We start from the raw sequence: 22,167 nt of genomic DNA on the forward strand, positions 1-22,167 counted from the left end.
GACAACATCACAAAATTCATGTGAAAGCCAAGTAATCAATGCCCATAATTTTAAAGGCAGTTTTAAACCAATGTATACATTTTAACAACATGAGGAATTATTCATTTATTTATTCACAATGTACTGCATCCTAAGTTTAGGAATGGTCATGATTACTTTCCATTGAAATCATTGGGATTTAGTCATCACTAACTATATTCAGGATACAGCAATGGATATGTCTGTGTCTAGTTATAATGCAAAAAATAAAGGTTTTGGAAAAAAAGTATTAAATTACTATAATGATGTACACAACACTATCTCTAGTCAATGTGTCTAAATCATATTCTAAATCAGAAGGTTTATGGCCACACACACACACACACACACACACACACACACACACACAATATCATGCTTAATTACAGTTCACTGATAAATGCAGTGAACTGTAATTAAAAGCAGTGAACTGTAATTAAAAGCAGTGAACTGCTTTTCTCAAGTCACTAAGGTTGTGAAAAAAATTTATTTTTCAAATTTTAATACTGCCCTTTTTCCAAGAAGCTCAGGGAGGTAGACAGAGTTCCTCCTCTCCTGTTGCCCTTTCAACAACCCTGTGAAGTAAGTGAGGCTGAGAGAGAGTGAATGGCCCATGGTCACCCAGGAAACTTCACGGCTGAGCAGGAATTTGAACCTAGATCTTCCAGGTTTAAGTCCAGCTCACGAACCACTACAGCATTCTGGCTTTCAAACTGTGAGAGCCTGTGGACGGGATAAGTCATGCACACTTTTCACAATAAACTGGCAACCTACTCAGGCAGAGTATGCCAATTCTCTCCCTAAAGAGATTATACTGGCTTTTCTCTTTATCATATTTCCTGATTCTCTCTTGTTCTTCTTACACCATATTAAAGGGAACGTGAAGCCCTATTGAAATCTTGTTGTTGTGGCTTGTCACTACTACATTTCAGAGGAGGCAGTTCTCTGATGCTTGTCCACAATTCAATGGGAGCTGAGAATCATAATAAACAACTGTCGTGTACATTTTATTTTGCTACACTCAGAAAAAGTTATACATTAAAAATCCAAATGGTGATTGGCAGTGTTTCAAGTTACCTTTAATATGGTGCAAGAAGAACAAGAACATTCTGCTACAGCACATTTAATATGGGAAATTTGGGACAATATGGGAAAAGTGATACTTCAGAGGCTACATGATATTTAAAATACAAGCCAAAAGGGAAAAAAAGAGTGGAAACACTAGAGGGCACTGTGGTTTCAAAGTCTAAATTCCAGTACATGACATTTGTTGAGATGGATTTTAAAAGACATTTGACACGCAAATTCACAAAACATGGTTTCTTGGCAGCAGGACAAGGAAAAACAACTACTAGAAGGTAACAGGTTCAAGATCTACCATCAGTGAATGCTGATGGTACTAGAATACATGGTACAAGGGATGAAATGATGTCAGTGAAAGGTTACTGGCCAGTTTTCTGTGCTCTTATTGCAAGTGCCAAAAACCATCCCCTGTGATATTATAAAAGGGACAGTGAATTATCAGTCAGAGTAGATCAGCAGTTCCCAAATGTACCGTGGCCATGGTGCTCTTCTTTCACATAAGCCTCTTCCTTGCTCTCTCAGGTGCTGTCATATCGGATCACTCAAGATCTTGCATGATCAAAAATGGCAGCACCTGCGAGAGCTGGGAAGAACAGGCTGCTAGGGACACCAGGGTCAGCAGCACACAGTTTGGGAACCATGGTAGTAGAACATTGCCTAATATTTGGACAAAACATGTATTTGCCAGAATGATATCCTCATCTCCCCTCCCTTCTATGTGCCATTTTGAAGCAACCTTCCTTTACCTTTCCCTGCATCATACATTTATGTTTCAGGAGCATATCCTCTACAGGTTATGTGGTGGTCAAGAGAGAAGTTCTGGAGCTAGTGCTTCCCTCATCTGATGGATCTGTCCCTATAATGGGGCTAAAATCAGTACACTTTACTGCCATCATGAGTTCAAACCTAGGTAGAGACAGACCCAAGATACACGGCTAATTCCTCACAAATCTAAGCTGTACTGTATAGTCCAGGGTCTTGGAGGACTACAGCAAGGCTCTCACCAAGTTAAACCAACCACAAACAGGTACGGAATTAAAACATAACATGATATTTTATTAATTATACAAAGGGAAGGGGATTGGATAATTCAAGGAGGAGGGGATAAAACAAAGCAAGACTGGAAGATAACTTAAGAAATTGGCAGTGCTTAGAAGCAGTCTGCCCAGGAATGGATCTTGGCAAACACACAAACAGGTAACTGTAGACAAACTTAAAAGTGAAATAATTCTGTAATGAATATTAGTTCACTTGTCCCTATTTACATATATATGTACAGGGCCTTAGCTTTCCAGACATCAGGGCTGGGAACTCAAGTCAAGTCGTGAAAATGCATTATTTTGTGAGTCGACTTGTGAGTCGTGCATGTGGAAGACTCTAAAAAAGACTTGAGTCAGAGCTCCCCTGACTCGACACTCATCCCACACCCAGACATGCGTGTCTGCCTGTGTCTGGGTGTACTTACTTACTGTTTTCATAGTGTGAAAACTTTGTGGAGCCAGCATTCTGATGTGGCGAGCAGCTGGGAGGTTCCAGCTGGGAGGCAGGAAAGGAGTGATGCTGCAATGAATGAGGGGGATGCGGGACTGGACGCCCTTTTCCCATCTCTGATAGGAAGGAATGGATGATCATTGGACAAATGATGGGCATTCTAATATTTTCATTGGCTGGGGGAGGGCAGGAGGAGGAGCCAAGGGAGTTCTTGCCTAATGATTGACTTGAAAAGCCCAGGGAGAGAGAGAAGGCACAGAAGGGGGGGAGTTCTTAGCAATCACGCTTTGCATGGCATGGCTCGTTGGGAGGAAAGAGCCTTATCAAATGGGACTACTTCTGAGTAGGACTGCAAAGGATTGGGTCATCTTGGTAAGCCTCACAGCTGTTGTGTGTGACCCTCCTCCCTCTTGCCACTTCTGTTCCTGCTCTCTTGCAGTTCATCCCACCCCTCCTACTCTATTTACAGATGGGTGGGGACCGCAGAGGAGTGAGTAAAGAGAAATTCAACAAACACATCCCCCAGCAGCAGTCCTGTTTTTTCTATGGAGCCATGGCGAGCTTTTTAAGGAGGGGGGGGTGACTCGACTCAAGTTCTTTAGAGGACGAGAGCGTAGAAAACCAGTTTTTAAAAATCTACTTACGGATTATCCAGTAGCAACACTATTGGATTAAGTTCTTTCTTTGGTCTGTAATAAGCCCTGAGAGGAACAATAAAGTTGTAGAGGCCATTCCCAGCAGTCTCTGCAGCAACTATAATGATTTTGTTTTTGAATCCATATGCTTTGGCATCTTCATAGTAGTTGTGCTGGCACCCCTAAAATCAGCAAATAAAAGCAGGCACAATGGACACTAGTTTCACAGAGTAGAAACTACAAGAAGATTGGATCTTTAGCAAAATAAATCAGTTGTTAAATTTAAGATGTACCTGCATGACAGAATATATCAAAATGCATGTGTTTTGAAAGTATTTCCCACATTCAAAATTTACAGATTTTTTTAAAAAAAGTTGTTTAAATGCATAGTGAATTCACATTTTTGCAGCAAATCTCACATCCCCCCCCCCCCCCGAAACATATGTTATGCATTCTGAAATTTTCATTTTGGCTAAATTTGAAAACACAATTATTGCCAAAACAGTTAACAGGCTTAGATTGCCTAAACGCAGCATCAGTTGAACTATCTATGCAATTGTTATAAAATTATCTTAATGCATAGGAAATAAACCAATAAATAAATATATAGTTAAAGCATTGAACACGAGTGATTTCACCTTATCCAACCTTAGACAGCAAAATGGCACTTTTTCATGGAGCAAATGGCAAAACGTGGGAGAACTTCCTATATATGGAGAGTAAGGGGGGTAGCCTTTCAGATACCTAAAAACAAGGAAAAAATCATTAATTTTTTTTCATTTATAAACAATCGCCCAATATATTTTCATTTGTAAGTTCCCCATTATGTTCAAACAGAACACTTTATCTTTTTTATTCTCCTAGATTTGAGGTCCAGGATTACAAGGCAGAAACCTGGAAAATCCTCCTGTCTTTTTAACAGCCTCAGAAGTGCTGCCTTTTTTAACCTGGAAACCTTTAACAGTCTTATAGCTGTGAAACAGCATACAGCATATTTGGTTCTGTAGCACTTTGCCTGGTCTTGCTGCTTTACAATTCCTCCAGCTCTCTTATCTAAGCCTCTTTGCTCTTTGACCTGTCCAACAGAAACATCTTGCCTTCCACCCCAGTTCAAATTTTAACTCATATATGTATCATCTCCAGATATATACTAACTTCCCAGCTGACATACCTTTGGAAAGCTTGACCCCTTTCTGCTTTGTTCCTGCAAAAGACTAGTTTCCTCCAAAAGGGGACTGATTTAGTACTAACTATGCTCCCAGGAGCATGTGACTCAGTTTCTAGTACAAGTTCTACTATATAAATGCATGGTCATAGCACAGAACTATCATCTTTTGTTATATTTTCATTTCAGTTATAGACAGTAAACTATATTATAAAGTGCATTTTAATCCTTTATTTTTTCCTCCTTTTTTATGATACTAGTACTTACATAACATTTGTCCAGCATTTTCTGAGCATGCAAAATATTTCGTACATATTCTTTTGATGTTGTCCATATAACAACCCTTGTAAGTCGAGAAAGAATTATTATCCCCATACTGCAGGGCTGGGAATTAAGGCTAAGATCAAGCAACTTGGTCTAAGGCCACCTAAATAATTCCTGGCAGAGGCAAGACCCAAAGTCTTGATTTGTAGTTGATTCTCCTAGCCACTACACTATACCTGTCTGGTACATTAGTACCAAATTAAAGGGTTCTAAATACAGGTGGAGCTCTGCAGCAGGTTCCATTCTGCAATTATCTGCATGGGTTCCATTCCCGAACCCCCCATGGTTACCAAAAGCCATGAATAACAGAATCTGCTATCTCTGGAGCCCACGTTTGCTTCGAATTGGTCCAAAGCCTTGCTCAAGTTGTGTCTGGAACCATTCTGAGCCTTGGAGAGGCTGCATGCAGTGGCGCATGGCCTCTCTGAGGCTCAGAACAGTGCCTGGAGTGGTTTTCAGACGACATCTGGTAAAACCAAACAGTTCTGGACATAATTGGAACAAGATTCTGGTTACGTCTGGGAGGTCTGAGGGGTGGGGCGCAATCCGGGGGCTAGGCATTCACCGTGGGGCAAATCCGCAGATGCCACATCTATGGATAAAGAGCTCCCACCTGTATCTCCAACACAGAATCGCATATTCTTTCAAAAGTTCCATGTCTTTTTAAACAAGCAAGTTATTTAGGTGAATCAAACCTACTCTAGTCCATTCAAAACGTCTTCATCTGAGGGAGTCGTTTCATCTTCTGATTGATCACTTAAGAGGTCACAAGTATGAAGGGCTGAAGAGTCGGCGACCTCCAAAACAGGTGCTATGCTAGGCCTTCGACCTGCTTTGCCTGACTCTGAAGGAAGAGACAGAGTAGGCCCACTGGAAGATCTGCAGCTGGTATCTTGCAAATCTATAGCAACAGTACCTGTGGGGGGAAAAGAGGAAATGAACCATAAAATATAGTATAGTACTTGAAAATGGGTGTGTGTGTGCCAATGAGCTTGATTTGATCATGAGGACTAAGACCCAAGCTAGACAGGATTGTTGCATACTTATGTGCAGATGCTTCCCATTTAAAAACTTGGATGACAAAAGGGTTGAATTCCTCTCTATCTTCCAACCATTCTGAGCTTTAAATAATCTTCTGCACTCCACTTTACAGAGATTGATTGGGACCTAGTCTGGATTCTATACATCTAGTTTTGACAATTACCAACATATGAATGTAGAATTACAGCCACTACTGGGAAAGGTTTCTGGCACTTCTGCTGGCTCACCTTATTCAGGTATTGCCCAAAGTTCTGTGACTAGCCCATACGGCCCTGATCCCTTTAACATTTAGAGTGTAGGGGTAGGTATTTTACCAAGGCAAGGTGCTCAATGGAGATTCAGCACGGGAACAAGGAAGGGTTCTCATCACTCTTCATAATAGTCTTAGAAGAGGGAAAAGGAAGGTTTTCAAATTCCTATTGCTTTTTCTCATATTCAAGCAGGCTGCTGATCACAGGGAAATGGACAATATGTTGAGAACTACTTTCTCCTTATTACTCACCATCACCAATCTTTGCCATGACCGTGCAAGTGCAACTGAGAAGACTATTCTCTCTATATTTTAGCAAACTTTTAAAACTTTGGCTCAGTAGTGCTGGAGGCGAGGGGATAACTAGGATTAGTATTCCTTGTCAGTGTTCCTGAAGTTCTCTGAATCTAGAAACAAATTTTGGGAGTTTTAAATCCACCCTCCCCACACTCACATGATAACTGTAGTTTTTGCAAGGACTACTTTCATTGCAGTAACCCTCACGAAGGCTATAGACCCCATGAGTTTGTTCACCTTTATTTCTTCCTGTTTGAAAGAAAAAGGTAAAAACTCTGGTACACAGTTTAAACTTGTTCCTACTTCTGCCAGTGAGAAGAGAAGAAAGGAACTCCGAGTACCACTGATATCCCAATCCTATAAGGGCCTTATGCTGCCAGAAATAGAATACAGATAGTGTAAGGTCTTTTAAGGCTGCCAAAAAAGGCAAATGGGAACAAATGTTCCCTTACTCAGAGGAGACCTCTGGGGCTGCCCACTCCCGCAGGAAGCAGTGTGCACTCCAATGGTGCAGCTGCATTGGCAGGAGGGGGAAAGTATAGGATAGGGCTATAGGTTAAGTAATGTGTATGTTGCAGGTGGTAGAAGACTGGTAGGGAGGGTGGAAGAAAGGGAAGCTGGCAAAGGTTAAGTATTGAAATGACTTGGTAAATGATCCAATTTCTATCTAATTTTCTCCCCATTTGTGGGGGTGAGAAAAGATTGGATCATTTTTAAACATTTAGAGCAGCAGGTACCAAATCCTGGCTTGCAGGCCAGATCTAGTACCCACAAAATGCCATCCCCATAATGTTCGGAGTTTACCATTCCACTGTTTTATCTTTTCTGATTGTGTTAGGAAGTTGCCCTGGCCAGCGCTTCTGTGTTCTGTCACCCTGGTGGGCTCTGTGCCCCAATTTCCAGGTAGAAGTGGAAATTGACAGAGCAATTCATGACACAATCAGAAAGAAAGAGGGTACAGTATGGAACGGTAAACTCCAGATATGATGGGGGCAGTCCCTTGGTTTGGACTGCTGATGTAGAAGGAAACCCAAACAGCCTACTCATCACTAAGATCCACTTCAATCTCATACGGAGTGTAGGCTTTTCAATAAGGTATTTGGAAAGACATCTAGTGGGAAAATTGGGTTCTCTCTGTCATATTTTTAATGGCTGAGCTGCAACAAAACATAATGTCTCAAATATTAAACATAAATGCCAAGAAAATGGAGTGCTTTCCAGAACAATTTTATCAACCTTTACACTTATTATTAATCTTGGAAGTATATAAAAAGGTTGTCTCCCAAATATTTGTATTTAATACTATATTCTTCTATGATGTTACAAATTTATCTTAACAAAGCTTCACTTTAGTTCTGCTTACCCATACTTGCAATTATGCTGTGCACTGGCAATCGAGACGGGCCGTGATAAAATGACCTAGACAGATGATTTTTCCGGTGCTGCTCTTGCTTTTTAAAAGCTGAATTTTCTTCTTTTGTAATATTGATATAGAAACATATGTCTGAGGCACTCATAATATAGCGAGGACCTGGGTTTAGCAAAATGTTTTTGTTGTCTTCCCTCCTAACACCAATTAAACAGACACCGAACCTTAATTCAAAAATTGAAAAAAAAAACACATTAAAAGTCTGGTTAACAAAATCTGAACAAATTGCAGAGTATCATATATTCTTATTTTATTGTGTATCCCACTTTATAGCAAGGTTTTTGATATTTTTATCCCAACTTTGGGCTTTAAAAGCTCTCAGGGCATCTTACAGAACAAAACCACATATCTCTTGGATATTTGATTCTTTTTTTTAGCCATCTCCATTTCTGCTGGAACAGACTTGGCTGTCTAACCTCTCTCCTCATAGCTGCCTGGTAGAATGGTTGCAGATGGACACAGCTCTTAATTTAATTAAAGGCTCCAGCAAGTTAAAAAATGATTAGCTTAAATAGCTAATGCCCAAAACAGCCACTAACCTAGGTGGCTGTCTGCATATGTGCTCAGGTCTGGCTTCTTTCCAATCAGCTTTTGCTTGGATAGGTGGAGAGGGATAACTCTACGATAGCTCTGAATTGGACTTGCTTGGAGCATTTAAATCATTTTGTTTGTTCAATATAAACAGCAAATTTTAAAGATGTGAAATATATTGTGCTTCCTATAACTTCTAGATGCTAACATCCCAGTCCTAAAAAAACAAAAAAATTATACTGCTTCTAGAAGATACAATGACTTCCAGAAAAACAGAAAACATCTTCATGATTATGAAGCAGCTACTTAAGGAACTTCTTTACAATAACCTATCATTATAACTTTATTAATAAACAATATGATTATGAGTGAAATTCAAACTGTGATCTTATAATGCTAAACCAGAAGTAGGTCCCATTGACGAGAATCAGACTTACTTCTGAGTAGGCATGCATAGGATTGGGCTGTCACAAGATGAAGGGCCCAATCCTGTCCAACTTTCCAGCACTGATGCAGCAGCAATGCGGTCCTGAGGTAAGGGAAAGAAACAATCCCTTACCTTGAAGAGGACTCAAGAGGACTGCCTCTCCACTGCAGGGTGCAGTGCTTGTCCCATTGGCACCAGAACGTTGGATAGGATTGGAACCTTAGGCTGCAATCCAATACACTCTTTTCTGAGAGTAAGTCTCATTGAACATGTGACCAATTTCTGAGTACACATGCACAGGATGGTGTTGTTATTATGACAAATGAAATAACATGGGCATGGTAGAAGCATTTATTAGGCTAGTGACAGCCTTTTGTGATGCAAAAGTGGCTGTGACCTGAGAACTGCTGCCAAACAGATCATGTGACTTGCGAGCAGGTTCTGTTCTACATAAATGCCCCATTTCCCTTACCTCTTCAGGAGGGTATCACTCAAATGCTCCCATCACATATGTCTGCATATGTGGTTGAAAGGAGGGAGGTATGCCCCACTCCTTCACCACACAACTAATTCTTACTGGTCCACTAAATATTTTGACTGTGTGTGTGAACTGATGCAGCAATGCTGGCAATGATAAATTGCTATGAGCGCAGAGATGTGCAGTTCAAATGGCATACCATGACATGCTTGGTGCTCTATTTTCAGTACTTTTGTTTTCTGCTCAAAATCTGTACATCATCAAATGGTCACTTTTTTTGTAATTGGTCCAGACAGAAGTCTTCATTCTGATCCTCTTCTACTGATTGCTCTGTGTCTTTCTATTTTTTATTGTTAACTTGTGAATGTTGTTCTTTTTCTTTTCTTTTAATTTAAAGCTGGCTGATTGTGGATGTCATGCAATGTCATGAAGCAATGAGGAACAAAAATGAAATAAAAATGTTTTATGAAGGCACAATCAAGTATGTGTGATCCAAGACAGTTAGGGCACTTGACAAAAAAAAATCATCTAAAATTGGACCCCAGATAAACACAGATGTCACTATAGACACTGAGATGTAACTCATCTCAGACACTTAGATGCAATGTCATAGCATTCCTTTGTGATATCCTGAAGTCATGCCACACACATTGCTACACATGGGAGTATTTGTGAGCTCAGGTTTTGCACAAAATTAGTTCCACAAAATTCTATCTGTGATTTTAAAACAGGCTTCTGTATTATAACTGAATATCAAGGGATATCACATGAAAGCATTTTTAATTTTTTTGTTTATGTTAATACTCAAATTATACTCTTAATCCCTTTGGATCATAAAATATAATAAGAATGATGCTCTGCTTTAAGAAATGAAGCACCATATTAAAACTGCCATGATTGCTGAGTGAAGACCTATTTTTAAGTACTTTTCTCACTACAGTGTGTTCTGCAAATCTATTTATAAATACCAGAAAATAGGTAAACAGGAAATATCATTGCCCCTAGATCAGTGTTTCTCAAACTGTGGGTCGGGACCCACTAGGTGGGTCGCGAGACAATTTCCGGTGGGTTCCCATTCATTTCAATATTTAATTTTTAATATATTAGACTTGATGCTACCACGATATGTGACTGCATTTGGGGAAATGTTATAGACCTGTACTTTTAACAAAATGCTATGTATATTCTTTTAACAATGATAGTAAAGGAAACTTACTCCTCGGTAAGTGTGGGTAGGATTGCAGCCTAGGTTAGTTAAAAATTTTCCTGCTTGCTGATGCCACTTCCAGTCATGACATCACTTCTGGTGGGTCCCGACAGATTCTCATTCTGTCCCGGTGGGTCCCAGTGCTAAATGTGTGAGAACCACTGCCCTAGATCATTTTTTTCTGTCTTTTGCAATAACATCACTTTAATCTTCTTTAAGATGGAGAAGCCAAATAGCTTTGTATCCTAATATGGAATTGGACAGTTCTAAAACATATTCGGCTGAAGCTGTTTACAGACATCTATTCACCTTACATGGTGACAACTTACATGGTAGTATGATAACCAATTAATAAGACGGCTGACTATATCATTTTGCTGAAAAGTGAGATTTTACTATAGAGTATTTTCTTGCAACTGATGCTTTCCTGCACAGTGGTTCTTGAAATAGTCTTTGAGATATAAATCTTCCTAACAGTAAGAGAGAACATGATCTGTCCTGAAAAGGAGTATTCCGGCACTGGGACAACCAACCAGCAATATTATCTCTCATATTAAAGCCTGCCCAAGACCTTTGTCTTTTTCCATATCTGCTGGCTTGTGATTTAGCACACTCTTCTCCCCTTCTTTGAGTGAGTAGCTCTGGACAAGAGCTTATAGAGAGCACAAGCTGGGGAGCCTAAATATTGGGAGAGATATAGGAAGGTCCCACAATGAAATAGCAGAGTTCATCAGTTTTCAGACTGCTTTCAGGGCTTGAGTTTGCTTAAGGCAATGAAAAGGAATTTTAAAAAAATATGCCTCAGAGCATTTCCTGAAGTCATTGAGTAACCATTGCCACACCTCATACATTTAGGAACAAGGGTAAGATGTCAGAGGTGGCAGTTTCCAGGCCTGACTCTTGTCTATTTAGGAATATGTTAAGTGGAATCAGTTAAAAGGTCCAGGAGCTCCAGCATCCAATTCAGAAAAGGGGTGCTATTTGAAACAGTTTGCCTATGATTCTAAAATGCTCCAATTCATGGCTTGCACCTAAGTGAAATCCAGCAGCCCATCAGTTATAATGCAATTGGCCTTGTAGCTCCACACATTCCCAGGAGACCAGAGCAAAAGTTGCTGAAAGGAAGCCATATTAATTCCCACTTTTAGAAATGAAACATACTTTTTATGGGCATGGAAAGATGCATATGTGAAACTCTTTCCCTCATATTCAGCAAAAAACACACTCTCCTCCAGGTTAATGTGATACACTTCATTACCAGAGCATCTGCCATAGGTTTTCTGCCAATGTTCTGGTGATTGTTGGCCCTCCCTGAAACACACACAGAGAAAGCAAGTCAGTGTTCCACTGTCCAGGTGGGTGGTAAACAAATGACATGAATCAGGACCCTTCTCTCAAACTCATTCATCACATAGCAATGACAACCACCAACAACAGTGCCAAGAACTCCCTCAGAGACTGCACATATCCAGAACACAGTCAAGCACAAAAGTATTGAGGTGGGATTATGTTTGTCCCCAGTTGCAAGACTCAGGGTTTCCTTTTCTAATATTGGAAAATCCTACTGTCAAAGTCTACAAGGGCAAAAAGAACTGTTGGTATAAAAAGAAAAAAAGTGTCAAGAATACTGAAAAGCTTTCAATATGACAACCATGTTTTCACTTATGGTTATGACTAAACAACCATTAAAGAAGTTTGTTTTTATAGGCTCAGAATACTGTCTATACCTGACTGAACCAATTAGTTCGAATGAAGCAAAATGGGTTTCTTTGCCATTCTCAGGTGGCAGACAGTGCTCTTTTCCACTTTGTCTCTCTTAGCAGATGCCAGTGAAATGGGCAGCATTAATATCTTGACATTTGCTTGCCTTAATGCAGTGTGGTGCTTTGCCCACCTTGGGGGATACTTAATTGCCACACAAAAGGTTAAACTTCTCTGGGGATAAATGTCAACATTTCATTTGTCCCAACAACAGCTGCTTTCTGCCCCATAGCTTAATTAGATCATCCTTCACCTCGGCCCTGGAGTTCACACCTTAATACAATTTTTAGCCAGATATATAATCATGAGAAGCATTTCACACAAAGTTGTTGCTGCCTTATCTCAGGCTGGCTCCTTCGAGCTGTGTGATTAATAGAAAAGTAACAGGCCTGGCTTTTCCCCCTCCCTGCATCTCTATGATGGGAAAAGATGCAGCTGGTAACACTCTTGCCTGTCAGGTTGTTTTTAAGGAACACAACTGCTCTGCTGGAAAAACAAACACAAAACATGGCAACCCTATTTTCACAGACTTAAAAGAACAATAAATATTGGTAAAAACAAACCTTGCTTAAAAAGATATTTAGGGTAGACTGTAAGTGGATGCAGTTGACATTTTCTTAACACATTTGTCATGACACAACCCTTGGCTACCTGCATTGCTAAGCAATGCAATTTTCAAATGGAATGTGTGACATTATTTAAGTTATATCACACCTGTCTTCGTTCATACCAAGCAATGTATACAGGATTCCCAAGTGGTCACCTGTGCAGCACTAAGCATACCTAGACATGCATAGCTTCAGCATTATGGTTCTTGGAGTATGACATGGGAGCATTAAAGGCTGATGGAGAACAATATTGGGCCTCTGTACATAACAAAGAACTGAAGTGTACTTCAAATTTGAAAGGAAACACTTCTCAGTCTGCATATGGAAGAGGAGAACAGAACCTGCAGTTCTCCCAGACTTATTCTCACAGCAGGAAGCCATGGCTTCTTATTACCTCTGAACTCACCCAGTTGGCTTTCCCAAATGCAGAGAAAAGACCACGTGACTTCCCCGTCCATCTCTAAATTTCCCTCTTGCATTTACTATAGGTGAAGGATATATGACCCCACAGCTCACTCCCAATCTCTTAACCAATCTGGGTCCCTTTCAGGGAGAAGGGCGGGATACAAATAAAGTTGTTTATTATTATTATTATTATTATTATTATTATTATTATTATTATTATTATTATTATTATAATACCTAATTATAATTACCTATATAATACCTAATAATTATTATTATTATTATTATTAACCACAACTGAAAGATTGGTTCCATTATGTATGCACCAGCCCTTTAAACAAAAACATTTCATTACAATGATGTGTGTTCTTCAGACCTCAGGGAACAGAAAGGAACCAGTAGCATTGCTTGAAGGGGTGCAAATGTTTTCCATGGCACTTCACCGTGGTGTCCAAGTGGTCCCTCCCCTTTGGAACCATTCTGGGCTGCTAGAGCAAAACGGAGAAGACACCATTTTGCTCTAGCAGCCCAGAATGGCTTGGAAAGGGAGGGGGAGGGGCCACTTGAACGCCATGGTGAGGTGCCTCTAGTTACACTACCGAAAGGAACATACAAGATACTCCTTAAGGTAGCGATGTCATAGATAAGTAACTTAAAACACACCTTAGCCCAAGGATGGGTATATATGGTTTACATTTTTTGTATGTAAATCAATCTCAGCTTTTCCACTGAAGGGGTAAGCATTTGGAAGTCCAGGGCAATGGCAGTACAGAAAGAAAGTTCAAAATATGGAGGAAGGCAATGGCTCAGTTGAACTCAAACTCCCCATTTTCAGGCACAGAAAGCAATGTTCATTCCACCATATTCCTGCTATATCAGAATATATTATTTAAGAGACTTCTACTTACTGCCCTCTCGAGGTATGAACTAACAAAGTGATGAGTGTAGATGTAGCTGGGCAAATACAGTTTAAAGCTAACATTGCATATTTGAATTCCTCTTCACACACAACATGATCTGTAATAAAAATAGGGAAAAATAAAATCAAAAGCAGAAATTATTAACTGGCAGCCCAGAGACTGGATACGGTTTTCAGAGAAATTCTGTGCAGTTCCCAAAGACCCTACCAAATCAAAATCAAGGTATGATAAAATGTCTCTATACAGGGAGACACTTGCAAAGAAAGAAAAATTGTAATAAATAAATATATCCCTCAATTTAGTGTCACTCTGGTTTTCATCCAGAACACAACTGCAAGAAGTCAGTAACAGATTTGCCTTCATTGTGCCCCGGGTCACATGTCTGTGACATGCCACTCCCCTGCATCATGCTCCAGTGTGTGCTTTTCATGTGCTTGAAAACATCTTCCTGTCTGCCCTGAGCCTCTTACCAATGTTTATTGCATTTAATATGGCCTCCCAATCCAGAAGTCACTTGCGGTAACATCATCACCAGTTACTTCTGGTGGTACTTCTAAAAGGCGGACCATGAGAAGTGGTACAGTGGGGGACAAACATTGAGAAATGCTGGTCTAGATTAAGTAGGTTGATTTGTAGTCAGTACAGGAGGGCCCTCATATCCATGGATCCCGTACCCGCAGTTTCACTTAATTGTGGATCGGATCTGCCGGGGCCAATCTGTGCCATCTCTGAAGGCAAGAGGAGCTGGACTCCCTTCACCTCCGGAGGATCTTCGGAGGCCCACAAAGGTTCATGTGACTGCCCTTGGCTGCTGTGGGCCTCAGAATGGCCTAAAAGCCCCCCCCCCCCAAAAAAAAATGTGACTTAGTTTTACGATAAAACCGCAAGTGATTTTTCAATGCCTTATAAGGCGTTGTGAGGTTCAGGGAAGCCCGTGACGACTTCCCTCAGGCCTTATAAGAAGTCATTTCCAGTTTTATCATAAAACCAGAAGTCATTTTTTTTTTTTTTTTTGCCTTTTAGGCCATTCTGAGGCCCACAATAGGCACAGGAAGCCTCTATGGGCCTCAGAAGACTCTACGGAGGAAAGGGGAGCCCAGCTCTCCTCATCTCTGGAGGGTGGGGGGAGCGTTATCGTTGGTTTCAATTAAATGTGGGGGAAGGGGTTCTAAAACAGAACCCCTGCAGATACCTGGGCACACTTGTACATATGAAGTGTGTGTATGCAGAGGGTCCTTGTATAGTAGGAGGCTGAAATACTACATATTTTGGCCCCAATTCTTTGATTCAAGTGTCTGGTTCACATATGCATGCATAGCACTTGAATGACCTGGATCAACTGAAAAGCATCATCAAATGAAAGTTGTGTCGATAGTGTTTGATCTGTGATCATTTAAGAACACCTGATGTTGCAGTAAACAAATGATATATTTGCACGTGGGAACTGATTTTGCTATGCTGCCCCATAAAGTGGAGGCCCAACTAGACATGATGCTAATCATATGGTATGACTCCAAGTGTATATGTGCCTTCATTTTTCATTTGTCTGTTTTAATGTAAATAGCAATTGTATAGGGCCCTTGGTAAGATCAGGGCACCTTGACTATTTACGTTATGCTATTTACATGTATTAAACTCACACACACACACACACACACACACACACACACAGCCAAGCACCATAATTAAATTAATGCCACATCTAGTTTGGCTCAAAAGCTGCCAAGGATTTTGCTTTCTTCATGGAAGGAAGAAGGTTGCACTTGCCTTGTTTCTGATTAAGTAAGTGATCGTGGCTTATAATAATGCTCAACATTTGTACCACATTTTCAAAGTAGAAACTATGGAGGAAGATTATTGGTCCCAAGCTGAATCCATGAGACCCTGGTAATTGGTCTCAAACAGTATCCTCAAGCTGTATCCAGTTGGTCTATATTTAGCAGAATTAAGTGGCAGAATCCTGAGATGGAAGAATGGACTGTACCCCCTTATTGCCTGACAAGCCTTTTTATTTCTTTTATTTTGAATGTGTAAAGTGTGATGTGTGTATATATGTATACATGGCACTGGGGGTCAGCCAGGAGAGTATTACCCAGGCCAGTAAAGTGACTTGAAGCAAGACTGGTGGCAAGAAGATTCAGAACCCACAGGCCAAGAAGAAGTTCATGCTTCTATTTGTCAGAGCAATCACATACACATGCCCCTACTCTACCAGGCTAGCTTGGAAGAAGCTTTGTCTGACTCTTGTTCCTTGGAAAATTCCATGGCCACACCTTGCTCGCACAGCACATCTGATCCGGTGAACAAAAGTTACATCCTTTAGTCAGGAGCTTCCTGACTAAACTAAACAAAGTTTTTAACAGTGCAAAACAAAGGTCTCCAACCCGAGCTATCCTCATCAACTCTATGGCCAAATTCAATCAAGGAGTCCAAGCTCCAGAGCTTGACACAAGTTCTTTGTTGCACATTTGCTGAGGTTCGAAACAGTAGCAGCACCAATTAAGGACTGAGGATGAACAGTCAACAGCTATCAAGTTACATTAGAAGAGCCCTTTGTAAGTTCACTCTATTAAAGATGCTATAAGTTTCTAAGTATAAAAACCTGGGTCAATAGATGCTTGTGCCTTTCACCCCTCACTCATCTGCTTGCCTTGCTGCCTTAGCATTAAGCTACTCCATTTCCAATCCTTTCCAAGAACCACTCTGCCAAGCCAACACCAATGACCAGTAACCACCCACCCACTTTTCCTTTACAAACTTCTTCCCTGCTTCCCTCCTCAAGCACAACAGAAAGCTACGGTGCGAGCATGGGCTGGAGAGTCATCCTTAGTGGCTGTCCTTCTCAGTGGATCTCTTGCCCTGCTTCCCTTGAATCAGCCACAGTAAGTTCATGGCAGAAGAGAAATTCAATTCAAGAAAGCCTTGATTCAGCTCAGTCTCTTCACCACTGGGCAACACACTTGTCTGGGATGCTAGCACCTCGTCGTTCTGCCTTCTGGCAAACGTAATGCTAGAAAAAAGTCATCTGGAAGTGCTTTTGTAGGTTTGAATTGTTTTCCCTGTTTTTGTTACATATAAAGTTCATTATGATATTACCCATACCCAGGTTGACAACTATGATATAGAGCAAAGTTTTGAAAGTTTCAGAAAGCGCTACTGACAGGGAAAGAAAAGAAAAAAACCACCAAGGTACTTGATTAGATTCCTATGATTAAACAAACACACATAAAATTAGCCACCATTGACATACAACTCTACTAAACAGGTATATCTTAAAAGTGAATCAGAAGAAAATGAATTTCTAGATGGAAAAATATAGAAAGGGCAAGAGTCACTCACACTGCTGGTCAGTGCCCATATATAGAGCCCCACAGGGCTCATCTGAGAATCCAGCACAATCCTAGGCATGTCTATTCAGAAGTAAGTTCCATTGTGATAAATGGGGCTTACTCCCAGGAAAGCACACATAGGACTGCAGCCTGTATTATATAAATTCCTCAAACACCAGCACTTCAGTACTTTGCTCAATTAAAACTCCTGTGAGGAGCAGGGGGAAAGGATAAATGTGATTTTAGCCGTGGCTCTTAAAAGAGCGGATATCAATCTATTTCTCACAATAGGCATAGAAACTGGAAAAAGATTGCTTTTTCTTTTCCCATGCTCCTGAATGGGATTATATAAATAAGCCACACACACAAGTTATCTTGTGTGCTATAGGAAACTATGAAAAGTCTCACTGACTTCAAAAGCAGCAAACGTCAACTTCTGAGGCTATCATACATATTTTTAGATTAAAACTGATACCTTTAGAGACTTAACCACTGGCCAGCTACGAACATAACCTTCCAAACTAAAAAAAATACAGCTGTGATATCTGCCTTTTTAACGCCTCTAATTAGAGCCAATATACTAACTACAGCACGCCTGTCGCAAGTTCTCTACCTCATAGCTGTAATATGTACAACATCTTCCTATGGGCCAATCTAGATGTGATGATAAACATACCATTGTCTAGATAGGGCAGGGGCTTGTTTCTGTTGTAAAGCAGAAACATAAAAAGCCACCTTCTACTGAATCCAACCATTGGTTAAACTAGCTCAATATTTTTAACACTGCTCAGATGGAAGTTTTGAACAGGTACTTTTTTTTTGGCCTGGAAACTGAATTACTCACTGGGAGGGTGGGGAGGCCTCTTCTGAGTCATGGTGGGCCAGTGATCCACTCTACTGGCCTCTGCAGCCCTCAGAATGGTGACCCACCACAAAGGTGGGTTATGGCACCAAGAAGATTGGGAGCTGCTGAATTAGTGGAACAAGCCCATTTTTATAAGTCTTTATATTTCTGCATTGGAGCAGAGTCGTACCTAGGGCGGAGCCTGAGGGGCTTGTGCCCCAGGCACCAAGCCAGGGTGACTGTTCCCAGGCTCTACCCAGTCATCTTGGGGCACTGCAGGCTCAGAGCCTTCCCCAATGTCAGGAGGAGGCAAGGCGTAGCCGGCAGACACCCACATTCAGAGAGATGCCAGGACTGGGTGCACAAAGCCCCACTTTCAGGGAGAACATCGTGATGTTCTCCTCAAGGGCGGGTGTTGCAGGCTGCACTGTGCCTCCTCCTGACAACAAAGAAGGCCAAGAGCTTTTCCCGATGACGGGAGAAGGTACACAAAGGTCTGCCCTGGAGAGAAGCCGGGGCAGTGATGTCACATCATGACATCACTGCCCAGGTGCTGGAGAGGGCATTATGCCTCTGCCACATAGATCCAAGCTTTTGGCAGAGCAAAGGATTGCCTTTCAGCTACTTCCTCTTCTGTACCAGGCAGATTAAGATTCCTGCTAAGGGCCAGAACGGGGATTATGTGATCCTTTGGGATAATAAGTAAATACAAAGTAAATACAAAACCTTCAAATTTCTTCCAACAGGTAAATGTGAGATAGTTAAAACAACAGCTGAACTAAAGCATTTGCTCTTACCACATGTACAATCTTAGTAGGCAAAATATTTGCTACTTGCTATTAGATCTCCAGTGTCCTCCCTAGCAGCCATGCAAAGGCACAAACCACATCCAGACTTTAGCATGAATATAGGGGTGTTTAACCCTTTACTTCTGTTCTACATTGCCACCAAAAATCCCCCTCCAAGCTGATGTGGGCCTCCAAAGGCCAGTTGCTTGCATTTAAATGCCAGCACTTCATTCTTTGCCTTTGCAAAGAGCCCATACCAACATATAAGGGAACTCACAATACGAAGACATGGCAATACATCATGTCAAAAACACAAATACATCACATGGAAAATAGAGTGCTATTGCCAGTGTACAAAGATATGTGTCACAAAGATACCAGTCCCCATTCTGTATCCCAGACCTTTATCCAACAAACATCCAGATCCAACCATCTAGTCAGCAGAGCACACAGAGATTCATTTTGGACTCATCTAAACCTAGCTACTTAAACAGACAACATGTGAAGTGGCTCTTTCTTCTACTGAAACCAAGGCACAGCTTCCTATTTCAGTAGTATGACATTTTTCAGGTTACCTTGCTTTAGTACTGTATCATGCAAGTCAATGAATTAAACACAGACACACTTAACCAATTTATGTACTGCACATATAGCAACATTTTTGCCTCTAAAATGCAGCCATCACTTGATTTACTTCATTCTGTAGCTAGCACAGTTCAGTCTCTCTCTAATCTTTTCTCTGTAATAAAAAAGAGTTTTAGAAGTTGTTGGCATAACTTGTAATAGTTTTGATTCCCACCCCCCATTTTCTACCTTCAGAACAATCTACCAATTTTACCGCTAAATTGCTTTTTAGAAGTATGACTTTTCTCAGTAGGGTTATCTCATTTTCACATTCCCAGAAGTATTGATTTCCACTAACTTAATCCACGTCTCAGCTTGAGAGAAAAACCTAATCCAGTCGCTGCTGTGCTTCTGAGTTAGATTTCTTTTTCTTATTCATGGACTGTGAAGTACTTTTTCTTCAAAATTGTGCGCAGGCAGGAAAAGACACAGACCTCTATATTTCACATCAGCTAGTTACCAAATGGCTCTGGTAGTATTATTTACATACAGGTGTGCCCTGGTAACAGTGAATCCCATATCTGCGGTTTCACTTAGCAATGGATGTGGGACCCCCCCTCCCCTCCATGTGGTTAAAATTTACTGGGGCAAACGGAGAAATTCTTTCTTAAACTAGGTCGGTATGATCTTAACTAGCTCATAGCGACCTTCAGGCTGCCTCATAGCAGCCTGGTTGTTTCTGAATAACTAGTTGGAGGTTAACAGGAAGCGGACCTTAACCACTTCATTTTAACATCCATCTAGTTGTTTTGTCTAGTAGTTTCTGTCCAGGGGATGGACAGAGTGGATAGGGAGATGCTCTTTACACTCTCACATAACACCAGAATCAGGGAACATCCACTAAAATTGAGTGTTGGGAGAGTTAGGACAGACAAAAGAAAATATTTCTTTACTCAGCGTGTGGTTGGTCTGTGGAACTCCTTACCACAGGATGTGGTGACAGCATCAGGCCTGGATGCCTTTAAAGGGGGATTGGGCATGTTTCTGGAGGAAAAATCCATTACGGGTTACAAGCCATGATGTGTATGTGAAACCTCCTGATTTTAGAAATGGGCTATATCAGAATGCCAGATGCAAGGGAGGGCACCAGGATGAGGTCTCTTGTTATCTGGTGTGCTCCCTGGGGCATTTGGTGGGCCACTGTGAGATACAGGAAGCTGGACTAGATGGGCCTATGGCCTGATCCAGTGGGGCTGTTCTTATGTTCTTATGTTTTTTCCCTTAAATGCCAGCCTTCTCCTTTAAGACATTTCTGTCCAATGTTGCATATACACAGCAGAGATCCAATGTGTAAACCTGTGGGCTGGGCAGAAATGGGTTAAGGAAATTTTTGGCTGGGGTATGTTCTTAAAGGACATTAAGAACCCCGCCCCCCCCCCCCCCCCCCGCCTATTAGATCATTTAAGGACATCCCAGTCAAAAGCTCTTTTTAGACTGCTAGGATCTTCTGCTTTAAAAGGTATTTCCCCAGCCAAAAAGTTCCTTTAGAGCAGATGATCCTATCAATCTTCTGATCTAAAGGGACCTTTTGGCTGGGGTAAGTCCTTAAGGGTGTAATCCTAACCAACTTTCCAGCAGTGAGGTAAGGGCAATGCAGCTCCAAGGGAATAAACATTCCCTTACCTTGAGGAGGCCTCCGTGACTGCCACCCAAATGCAGGATGCAGCACCTGCCCCATTGGCACAGCTGTGTCAGTGTGAGAAAGTTGGTTAGGATTTGGGCCTAAATGTCCTAATGGGCTCCAGTGGGTGTAGAGTCCCTACTTCCCCCCACATTCCTGCTCTTAAGGGGATATTCTTCTTTAAAGGGAACTTCCCCAGCCAAAAGTTCCCTTTAGAGCAGAAGATTGCTAGGATCTTCTGCTCTAAAAGGACCTTTTGGCTGGGGTATGTCATTAAATGATCTAATGGGCTGAGGGGGTGCAGAGCGCCCACTCCCCTCCGCTACACAATCCCATTAGGTCGTTTAAGAACTTACCTCAGCCAAAAACTTCCTTAAAGGAGAAGGCTGCCTCTTGGCAGCCTGGCCCTCTAAGGGAAAAAAACAACAACTAGAGAGTTTAAATGGTTAAAGTCCGCTTCCTGTAAACCTCCAGCTAGTTTTTCAGAAGTGACTAGGCTGCTAAGAGGCAGCCTGAAGGTCACTACAAGCCACTAAGCTTGTAGCGACCTAGTTTAAGAAAAAAATTTCTCCTCTCACCCCTTACCCTGGTAAATTTTAATCACGTGGGTCGGGGGGACAGACGTTCACGGTATCCGCGGTTTTCAGTAACTGCAGGGAGTTCTGGAACGGAAATCCTTTGAGTACCAGGGCATGCCTGTACTATGTAAAACAGAAGAATTCGGAATGAATGAACATTTTATTTATCTATTATTCTATATTTAGCTACGTGCTTTCAATTTCCTTGAATAGGGAGGTGTTCCAGGGGCAGCACTGCCTGGGATTAGTTTCTTCTGACCGAAAAATCACTGGAGGTTAGGTTCCTGGAAAATCCTGCAGTTAACACATCAGG

The 22,167-nt window shown here is 41.3% G+C and overlaps 1 protein-coding gene across 4 annotated transcripts in view; it reads right to left on the reverse strand.

Annotated features, from left to right (window-relative positions):
- Positions 1 to 22,167, reverse strand: part of KCNT2 (potassium sodium-activated channel subfamily T member 2) — a 255,724-nt gene that overhangs the window by 45,418 nt on the left and 188,139 nt on the right. For 3 of the 4 annotated variants that reach the window (XM_066624749.1, XM_066624748.1, XM_066624747.1), the window contains 6 exons: positions 14,059 to 14,167; positions 11,538 to 11,687; positions 7,668 to 7,897; positions 5,416 to 5,632; positions 3,866 to 3,971; positions 3,237 to 3,409 (listed from right to left, as the gene is read on the reverse strand). In XM_066624749.1, coding sequence (XP_066480846.1) covers positions 3,237 to 3,409; positions 3,866 to 3,971; positions 5,416 to 5,632; positions 7,668 to 7,897; positions 11,538 to 11,687; positions 14,059 to 14,167 — 985 coding nt within the window. The remainder of the gene's footprint in view (positions 1 to 3,236; positions 3,410 to 3,865; positions 3,972 to 5,415; positions 5,633 to 7,667; positions 7,898 to 11,537; positions 11,688 to 14,058; positions 14,168 to 22,167) is intronic. The other variant, XM_066624750.1, reaches the window with a different exon arrangement.

The sequence above is a fragment of the Tiliqua scincoides genome, chromosome 4 (genome assembly GCF_035046505.1).
Source record: "Tiliqua scincoides isolate rTilSci1 chromosome 4, rTilSci1.hap2, whole genome shotgun sequence".
Lineage (NCBI taxonomy): Eukaryota > Metazoa > Chordata > Lepidosauria > Squamata > Scincidae > Tiliqua > Tiliqua scincoides.